Source organism: Dipodomys ordii, unplaced genomic scaffold (assembly GCF_000151885.1).
Source record: "Dipodomys ordii isolate 6190 unplaced genomic scaffold, Dord_2.0 Scaffold75, whole genome shotgun sequence".
NCBI lineage: Eukaryota > Metazoa > Chordata > Mammalia > Rodentia > Heteromyidae > Dipodomys > Dipodomys ordii.
In genome coordinates this window covers 1,947,505-1,957,608 of record NW_012267291.1, presented here as the reverse complement: position 1 = coordinate 1,957,608, position 10,104 = coordinate 1,947,505, and the positions used below count along the sequence as shown (strand labels likewise).

At 62.1% G+C, this 10,104-nt stretch overlaps 1 protein-coding gene across 1 annotated transcript in view; it reads right to left on the bottom strand.

Annotated features, from left to right (window-relative positions):
* Positions 1-6,348: 6,348 nt before the first annotated feature.
* Positions 6,349-10,104, bottom strand: part of Pmepa1 (prostate transmembrane protein, androgen induced 1) — a 42,852-nt gene continuing 39,096 nt past the window's right edge. The window contains exons 4-7 of the mRNA XM_013024292.1: positions 9,310-9,455; positions 7,704-7,755; positions 7,101-7,568; positions 6,349-6,458 (exon numbers count right to left, since the gene is read on the bottom strand). Of these exons, the coding sequence (XP_012879746.1) occupies positions 6,349-6,458; positions 7,101-7,568; positions 7,704-7,755; positions 9,310-9,455 (776 nt within the window). The remainder of the gene's footprint in view (positions 6,459-7,100; positions 7,569-7,703; positions 7,756-9,309; positions 9,456-10,104) is intronic.

The following is a 10,104-nucleotide window of genomic DNA, read 5'->3' as shown; positions in this document are numbered from 1 at the left end:
CTCCCCTCCCTCTCTCCTCCCTCTCCCTTCCTCCCTCTCCCCTCTTCCCTCTCCCCTCCCTCTCCCCTCCCTCTCCCCTCCTCCCTCTCCCTTCCTCCCTCTCCCCTCCTCCAGCCCAGCCTCTGGCCTGCCTGGCAAGGGGGAAACTGAGGCCCTCTGCAGGGGGTGCTGCGGAGGGGGCGGGGCCTCCCGGTCCAGCTCTCAAAGCCCCTCCTCCCCCCCTGCTCCTCCCCGCAGGGAGATTCCCATCATGCTGCTCGCCCCGCGGGCCGGGCCCTCCATGGCGCAGCTGCACGCGGCTGAGTACGGACCTGTCCACCAGGGTGTGCTGGGGCTGCGGGCGGCGGCAGGGAGCCCCCGGGTGTGGGGGGTGTCCCCGCCACCCTGCGCGGCCGGCCTGGGGGGGGGCAGTGACCTGACAGGGCCGAGGGAGCCGCACCTCTTCCTCCCCCACCCGCCGGGCCCAGGGCAAGTCTCTCCGCCCATCTGCCCCTGCCGCTGATTTGGGCAGTCATCCTCCTGGCTTCCTCTCCTTTTTCTTCTTTATTTTTTGGCGGTACTGGGATTTGAACTCAGGGGCTCACATTCGCCCCACCCTTTGAACCGTGTGTCCAGCCCTTTTGTTACTATTATTATTTTCAGGCAGGGTCTCGTGCTTTTGCCCTGTCTGGTCTCAGGCTGCGATCCTGCTACTTCTTCGGAGCAGCGGGACGCAGGTGTGCGTCACTCTACCTGCTCCTCCCACTTTCTCCTTAAGGGAGTGCTAACAAATGAGGGGCGATGAGGTCGATTCTGGAGCAGAGCCCCTCATTCGTGGAGGGAGCGGGAAGCAGACCCAGAGCGAAGCCCTCTGAGGGGCTGGGGTGGGGGAGTTGGGAGCGAGGGCCCCCCGTGTGGGGACAGAGACGGGGTGCAGAGCCGCTCCTGCCCTCCCCCCACAGGGCCGGGCTTTGCGCGTCCAGAACTTGGGGACCTTGAAACCGTTTTAAGGCCCCCAAGCAATGAGGGTTTAATCTTCCCCAAAGGAGGGACACGCCTCCATAGAGAAATTGACAGCACCAATCTTCCCAAGAAGTTCTGGTCTGCGTCCTAGCAAGACAGAAAGTGTCTCATCCTGTCTACACTCACAGGTTCCGTTTTTCTCCTTACCACTGGGAGGGTTGAAAAGTTTTTGAGATCTCAGGTTGTAAACGACAAGATAGAGCACTCAGACCTTTGGTGAGGTAAACAATATTGCCCAAGTTCTGAAGGCTCTATAATTCCTCAAAGGAGATACAAGCCACCAGCTGCCAGGCACACCCCGCTTTCCAACATAGCCCCACATAGGGAGAGATGTCCAGAACAGGCAGATGCCACCACAGCCCCTCAGCCCGCCCTGGGGGAGAGGGAGCTGAGTTATCTTTCATGGAAAAAGCGCGTCCGATCTTATCAAACACGGGGAAAGGCACTGAGTGGAGGGAGTGCAGGAGAGGTTTGATCCGGCCTCCGTGTTCTCAGAGGGGCGGAGGAGGTGTCAGAGACTCAGGAGCTGTCTTTGGAGCTGCCCCCCCCCCTCGGGGCCTCACCATCGCCCTCCCCTGGGACCATGGCGGCTGGCTGTCACCAGGGTGTTCATGTTTCCGATCTGGATGGCTTCTGAGTTCTCAAGGGAAATATGGGAGCTGGGCTCACTCTGAAGGATCACGTTGAGTGGGTTCTCCTGTGGGTTCTCACAGCACACCAGCTTCCTCTTCTAGAATCTTCTGCAAAATAAAATCCCACAGAATCCCGTTGTGCTTCTTCTAAGCATGGGTCAGTACCCCAAGTCCCCAGATGCCGTCCCGGGGTGTGGGCCAGGGGTCGGGAGGGCCCCCGGGACCAGCCTGGCTTCCTTTCACACCTGGGTGGCAGACACTCGGGCTCTCGCGCGGAGCCTCGCTGGGAGTCTCCCCAGCAGGCCCCTCCTGTGTGCCTTTGCCGCCTGGCCCGGAGCCCTTGTCTTTCGGGGGGGGCCCAGCCGTCCTGAGCCCCGAGCCTCGAGCCTCCAGCCCTGGGCCTCCCCCCCCAGCCTCCACAACACACAATAGCGCTGTGACAGCCACCCAGGGCCATCTGGTGTAGGAGGACTTGAACTCGTCCCGTGAAGTAGAGGAAGGGTTGCAGGCGAGGACTGAGCCACTCTGAAGACAGACACGATGCTGGCCGCCTCCTTCCTCCCGCTCACCGCAACCGCGCATGCCCGGAGGACGTGGCCCTGCCCAGCCCAGCCTGGTCGCCTTCAGGACACTTGGTGTGTGTGTGTGTGTGTGTGTGTGCACACGCGCGTGTGCCCGTCCTAGGGCTTGAACTCAGGGCTTGGACTCTTGTCACTTAGCTTTTTTACTTCAGGCTACTTTAGATTACTCTACCATTTGAGCCATAACTTCACTTCTAGCTTTTTGCTGGTTAGTTGGGAAATAAGTTTCAAGGCCTTTCCTGCCCTGGGCTGGCTTCGAACTGTGATCCTCAGATTTCAGCCTCTGAGCAGCTGGGATGACAGGCGTGAGCCACCGGCGCGGGCTCCTTAGGTAACTTTAAAGCCCCGAGTCAGAGTCGCGCCAAAGTCAGGTTGACGGGCGCCCGGGCGGGTGAGCTACGGGGAGGCCAGGCTCCAGGGACCTCAGCCAGCTCAGGACGCTCTCCCTGCCGCCGCCGCCCTCCTGGACCCCCGGGGCAGTGCAGGGTCTGCGGGGGGGGGGAGGCGGCGCTGGGCCGAGGCCCCGGGCACCACGGCCGCCTGCGCCGCTGGCCGCCCCTCTCTCCGGGGCTGGCGTGACAGCGCACAGCTCAGGGTTCATGTCCTTCACCGTCGTCATGTCCAGAGCTCCGGTCATGTGTAGCCCAGCTCGGCTGGTTGCCTTCCAGAAACGCTAGGATTCTCTCCTCTGGAAAGGGGTGGCCAGGGGGGCGGGGAGCCCTACCCCGTGCCCTGTAGGAGGGGCTGTGGTCCCAAACCCTTACCTGTGGGAGGGCAGGGCGGCGGGGCGCAACAGGACGCGGCACTCACCCTGTGTGCTGAGCTCAGGGAGGGCCGTCCGCGGAAGCCCGTCTCTCTGGAGCCTGGGAGCTGGAGGAGGGGCAATGATCCCTACCGGATGGGGACGGGCTGGCCCATGGCTGGGCAGGGGTGGACCCTCAAATTCTGCCTGTGGCTCCCGTGGGCCCACTTTGGCTTCTGTAGAGAAGAGGGGCTGCCGGGCCGCGAGCCCTGGCTACTGCTGCCAGTATTATTATTATTGATTGTTATTATTATTATTTGTTGATCGTGGGGCTTGAACTCTGGGCCTGGGCGCTGTCCCTCAGCTCTTCAGCTCAAGGCGAGCACTCTTCCACTTGGGCCACTGCACCACTTCTGGTTTTCTGGTGGTTTATTGAACCGGGATCCTCAGATCTCAGCCTCCTGAGTAGCTGGGGTTACAGGCAGGAGCCACTGGCACCTGGCTATTACTATTATTACTGTTGTTTGCAGTTCGGGGCTGGCCGGCCGCGCTTGCTAGGCGGGTGCTCTACCCCTTGGCCTCCCTCCCAGCTGTCAACAGCTCAGATTGTGCTCATTTGCCCAGGGAGCCTCAGACTCCCAGAATCCTGCCATCTCCACTTCCTGAGCGGCTGACAGGGGTGCGTCACGCCACACGCGTCTCTGTGCTGAGTTTGGGACACACCAGCTCTGTACCAGGGCTGAGCCCGGGGTGGCTGGCCCTGACCAGGCATCTCCAGCGACCGGATAAAGAAGAGCACCGAGACTGGTGCTAGGAGCCAGATTTGAACCCAGGCCCCAATCTGGGCTGGAGGGCTGTCACCAGGCCTGGGGTGGCGGGGGGGGGGGTGCAGGTTACCTGGGCGGGGCGGGGCCGGCCCCCTGGGAGCTGCATCTCTGGGGGCGCCGCCGCCAGACACCACGCATGGCAGACACTGCAAGGCAGACACTGGCCTCCACCCGCATGTGGCAGAGGACGGGGTTCGGTTCCTTTTGGGGGACGGCGCTCCTTGGCCAGCTGGGGGTCCTCACGGGGGAGGTGGTGTCCTGCGGTGCCCACAGGATCTTCTGCTCCAGGGAGGGGGGTGTGATGGGAGCAGTCGTGAGGGGCAGGGAGCAGGTGAGGCTTGGGAGGCTCAGGGAGGGGCTCCCCGCCTCCCCCGACAATTGCCGTCACCTCAGAGCCAAAGATGAGAAGGCTGGCGAGTGCACGGCCCCGGAGCCGCGCTCCTGGCTGTGTGTGCCCGGGCGCATTCCTTAACCTCTCTGGACCTTGGTTTGCCCACTTCTCCCCAGGGGGTGATGTGCATCCTTCAGGAGTGAATCCAGCTGAGCCTCCAGCCAGAGCCCCTCACCCCCAATCCTGGGCACTGCTGGTGCGCATGCCTGGCCTGGAAACGGGGTCAGGGCGGCCAGCGACCCCCAGCCGGCTCCCGTGCAGAGGACAGAGAGGCCCACCGAGAACCGGCCCTCGGGCCCACGCCTGCCTTTGGGCTCTTGGTGGAGGGGTGCCCTCGCCCTCACCCCTCCGCCCTGGCAGTTTTGCCTGGGAGGGGCAGGGTGGGAGGGGGTGCAGGGCAGAGGGCGCCCGTGGGCGGCTGCTGGGCACTGGGCCTCACGTCGGGGGTGAGCGGGAAGCAGATGCCTGAGCCGCAGGTGGACACACACCCGTGCATCCAAGTGAGCTGGGTGAGCCGCCGCCACTGCCGCCGCCGCCCCACGTGACAAGTGCCCCTCAGGGACTGAGCTAGGTGTCAGGCAGGTGTCAGGCAGCTCACCCCTGGGCCCTGGCTGGGGTCACCAGGGTGCCGGCCAGGGCGCCATCCTGAGAATGACCACCAGGTGGCGCCACCAACACCCCCCACCCCCCAAAAAACACACACACACAGGGAGTCCAGGGGTCCTGACCCTGGGATGCAGGGCTGGATGCCCCTCCCTTCCCGATGACCCCATCTGGAAGCATCAAGACCCTCCCCAGCCTCTCCCCCTGGGGCCAGCAGCAGGGACCTCTGAGTCGGGAGAGGCCCGGCCGGGGTCCCGAGAGGGACCCCCACATTCAGCCTGGAATTCTCTCCCGTGTAGATCGCCTTGTCTTCCTTCTCGCAAGTAAAGGCATTTCCAAGCTGATTTTTGAGCCCAGGGATTGTCTCCAGCCCAGACAGTGGTGGCTGGGACTGTGTAGGAGGGTCTGTCTGTCTGTCCTTCCTGGAGGGCTGTGGGCAGTCCGATTCGGTGCGCTGTCCTGGGTCCTCTATTGCATCATGTGTGCCTTCCAATGGCAGGTTGCCTCAGGTTCTGCGATGGCTACCGGGCACCAGCCCTCACACCTGCGTTACTTTGGTCTGGAGGGAGTGAAGGAGAGAAGGACAGCTGTCTCCCTTGTAAGAGTGCATTTTGCAAGTTCAACGTACTTCACGGCAGGGAGCAGGCTCAGCCCTCCAGGTCATGACGAGTCCATCAGAGGCTGCTTACCAGAGAGGTGGCGAGTTCAAGGCCAGCACCGGCCTCCTCAGAGCCGCCCGTGCAGCCCGAAAGGCCAGGGGCAGAGCAGCCATCAGGACGCGAGCCTCCTGCACCAGGAAGAGCCGAGGAGCCCCAGGACCTCCAAGACGGCACCAGCTTTTCCATGGTTCAGGTTTTTCTAGAAACTATTAGAAGGCCTGGCCCAAACCAGATGATACTCACACGTGGCCGATCTCCAGCCTTCCGGCTCTGCTCTGGCGATCGTGCACAGCCTGGCGAGCCCCAGCTCCTCTTCCTCGGGGGCCTGGGTTTTGTCAGGTGGCCCTGCTGGACATGTGGAGGCTGAGCTGTCCGCGCAAGGGGCTCAGGTCAGAGACCCCAAAACCTGCCGGAGGGGACACATCACCAAGACTCGATGGAGGAACAAACATCCCAGCTGGGGGCTCCCGCCTGTCATCCCAGCTACTCAGGAGGCTGAGATCTGAGGATCCTGGTTCAAAGCCAGCCCAGGCAGGAAGGACCCTGAGACTCTTGTCTCCCATAAACCACCAGAAAACTGGAAATGGCGCTGTGGCTCAGGTGGTAGAGCACTTGCCTTGAGCTGAAGAGCTGAGGGACAGCACCTAAGCCCAGAGTTCAAGCCCATGATCAAACAATAAAAATAAAAAGAAGTTAAAAATCACTTTTTTCCTTGTGCTGGGTTCTGGGGCTGGAACCAGGACCTTGCACTCCCTCTTGGCTTTTTTGTTCAAGGCTGGTACTTTGCCACTTGAGCCACAGCTCCACATCAGGGTTTTTGGTGGTTAATTAGAGATAAGAGTCTCACGGACTTTCTTGCCCAGGCTGGCTTTGAATTCTGAACTCAGATCTCAGCCTCTTGAGTATGACACTCAAAAGTTCGTTTCTAAGCCGGCCCTGGAGGCCAGGCCCGTGAGCCTGGCTCTCCAGGCTGCGGCAGAGGACCGTGAGTCCCAGGCCAGGCTGGCTGCGTAGCGAGACCCTGTCTCAGAAGGAGAAGAAAGTCATTTGGAATGCGCCCACCGAGTGAGACTCTCACAGACACATTTAATTATTTTGAGCTCAATAAAAAGCCTTTTAATGAGCTGAGAATCCCATCATGATATTAGCCCTGGGCTCAGTTCGGGGTGGGGGGGGGGAGCGGCAAGGGAGGAGGCCCCAGAAGGAGAGGACTGAACAGCCAGCACCACAGAACCACATAATCTCAGCACCACAGGATCACATAATCTCAGCACCACAGGATCACATAATCTCAGCACCACAGGATCACATGATCTCAGCACCACAGGATCACATAATCTCAGCACCACAGGATCACATAATCTCAGCACCACAGGATCACATAATCTCAGCACCACAGGATCACATAATCACAGCACCCAGCACCACAGCACTCAGCACCACAGAATCACAGCACCACAGAATCACAGCACCCAGCACCACAGCACTCAGCACCGCAGCAGCCGCAGGAGTGAGCTGCACAGAAACAGGTTGATTTAAAAAATCATTTGTTCAGATAAATTTTGTCCCACATCGTTTGACGACGAAGCTTTTGGTCATACTTTGCTTTATTTTTAGAAAAAGTTCTTTTGCTTTCAGAACAAAGTGCTGAACAAAACCGCACCAGCTGGCGCGGCCCCGCGGGCTCTGCCCAGCACCAGCACCCACTTCTTCATGTCTGGAATGTTCTGTCTCGGCCATACCTGAGCCTGGAAGCTGAAGTCACTTCGGCCCACGCCAGCTGGGGTCAGGACTGGAGGGAGGGGCGGCCCCGCCCCCCGCTGCCGAGGAGCCCCCTCCCCGCAGGACGCCCGCACGTCACTGTGACCGCACAGTGACCAGGGGACACAGCAAGCCGTGTCCCAGGCCCGGCGCCGCTGGCGTGTGCTGAGCTCCGGCCGCTGGCGTGTGCTGAGCTCCGGCCGCTGGCGTGTGCTGAGCTCCGGCCGCTGGCGTGTGCTGAGCTCCGGCCACTGGCCTGTGCTGAGCTCCGGGGTTAGCTCGGACTCGGCTGAGACACCAGACTGCACAGGAGAGCACTCCGTCCAGCCCTGGGCTGCACAGCCCGCCGTGCTGAGCACTTCTGGCCGTCCTAGGGCCGGGGGAGGGGCAGAGGCCCTGGGAACCACACGGATTCCAAGCTGGCATCCAAACACGAAACATGGAACAGCACATGCGTCCTCCTCCCCCTCCCTCCCCTCCCCCTTTCTCCCCCCCTCCTCCTCACCGGGGCGGCCTTCCTTCTGCTGGGGACAGATGTGCGATTCTGGCTCTAGAAGCTGGAAACACAGGCTGAAGCCCAGTCCTGGGGCCCCAGGATGGCGCCCCGCCCCGGCCGGCCCCGCCCAGCCCCACCCAGCCCTGGCTCTGCTAGGGGGAGCAAGCTGGCCTTAGCCTCAAACCTGGACAGCCCGGGACTCTGGAGAGAGGCTGGCACCTGCGCGGACCTGGCCTTTCTCAGGGGACGAATCTTTCCCCAACAGCGGGAGGGGCTGAGCGCAGGTGCAGCTGCTCCCTTCTCTGAACTTGGGCTGGAGCTGCCGACCCCCCAAGGCCAGCCAGGTCCCCTCAGCCTCTCCGGGGACCCCAGTGGACGCTGCAGCGGCCCAGGCCCGGAGCGGCGCCCTGGGCCCCACGGGTCACAGGGCTTGAGCTCAGCCGGGCACCGTCCCTCGGCTTTCCCCCTCCAGCCTGGCCCAGCGCCGCTTCTGGCTTTTCGCTGGTCCGTTGGAGGTCTCACAGGCTTTCCTACCGAGGTCTGGCTTTGAACCGTGGTCCTCCGATCTCTGCCTCCTGGATCACAGCCAGGATCACAGGCACGAGCCAGCGGCCTTGGCGGGCTCTCTCGGACCCTCCCGCCAGCATCCACGGGGCACGACCTTCAAGGGGTGCGCCCGCCCTCAGGCCTGGGCAGCCTCCCCCCTCCCCGCCCTCTTCTCTGGCAGGACACAAAGCTGCACCACCGGTGTAAGACTCAAACAGCCGGGGGCCCTCCGGGCTGGGCCTGAGGCCCACAGACAGTCACACGCTGCTGGTGACAGTGCAGGGCCGTGCGCGGGGCGGGGTGGGGCCCTGCGGCGCCGACACAGCAGCCGCCCTTTGTGGACAGGCCTCGGTGCGACCCTGTCCAGGAACACCTGACCCTCCCCCCCCAGGCAACAGACGCTTTCCACACAGGGCAGACACGGTGGGCGCCCAGGGGACCCCACAGCGGCCACAGCAAACCCTACTGTTTTCTTAGCTGGCTTCGAGATGCAGTCCTCACATCCCAGCCTCCTGAGTCGCTAGGATGACAGGCGTGCGCACGGGCACCCGGCCCTGAGAACCCTGTTTATTTATTTATTTATTTTTTGCGTCCGGTCATGGGGCCTGAACTCTGGGCCTGGGCGCTGTCCCTCAGCTCTTCTGCTCAAGGCTAGCGCTCTACCACTTGAGCCACAGTGCCACTTCCGGCTTTTTTCTTTTTGTTTATGTGGTGCTGAGGAATCGAACCCAGGGCCTCGTGCATGCGAGGCAAACGCTCTACCACTGAGCCACCTTCCCAGCCCAGCCCTGTTTAGAAGCGTGGAGAGCAGGTGTGCACGGGAAGCTCGTGGCCGGCCAAGCTGCAGAGCAAGTAGGTTCCAGCCTGGGGTACCGGAGATTAGAAGAATCCACATCCACCTGCAGAGGCCCGCGGGCAAGCTTTCAAAACGGGCTGATTTTCAGGGAAGAGGGAAGTAGCTGGCAGTCGTGGCCGCTTAGCGCGCTCACTGGCACTCAGGTGAGAGCCAGATGCGTCTGGCACAGGAGCGGGTGGCAGGTGGCTCCCCGCTGCCCCTCGCAGACCCCACCTGCACGGTGGTGCCTGAGTGCGCCCCCAGCTCGGGGCCTTCTAACCACGCCAGGAGACCGGGGCTGAGGGCTGCCGCGTTGCTATGGAAACACTGATAAACAGCCCCAAAGGAAACCTTTTGCAGGTGGGAAGGAACGTGGATGCCTGGGAGAAGGGGTGCATTCTGGGGTGTGGGGCCTTTCTCTTCTCCCAAGGGAACCCCTCTGGATTCTGGGAGCGACCCTGGCTCCTCCATGTCCTCTTGGGCTGGGTGGGGGGAGACCTGTTTCTCTGTCACATACAATGAAAGATGAGGCTGTGGTGAGACCAAATGCTAACACTTGGGCCCTGTGCCGAGGGCACTAAGTGCCGCCCAGGCGGCCTGCTCTGGCCAGAGCCACCGTGCCCACGCCCTGCGGCCCCGCCCGGCCAGGCGTGGCTGTGGGGCCGGCAGTGCCCACTTGCCCAGCAGGCTCTCCTAGCTTATCCAAGAGGAAGAAAAATGAAGACTCCTTCAAGAAGAGTTTATTTTCATTTGCGAAAAGGCAAAAACAAAAACAAAACAAAACAAAACAAACCCCACCCCCAAACCACCTCCAGGAGGCTGGTGCCTCAGAGGGCTTCCGGCTTCTTTTTGCCCACAATCCGAGGGTCCCCCTGGTCCAGTGGGGAAATGTGTCCCCTCTCGGGAATGTGTACTGTGCAGGACGGGGTGCCCTTCTGCCAGGGCCTCTCCAGACTGAGGGGACGGGGACGGGGGATGGAGGGCGGGGGAGGGGGGGGGACCAGGGCAAAGGGACCAGGAGACCAGGGG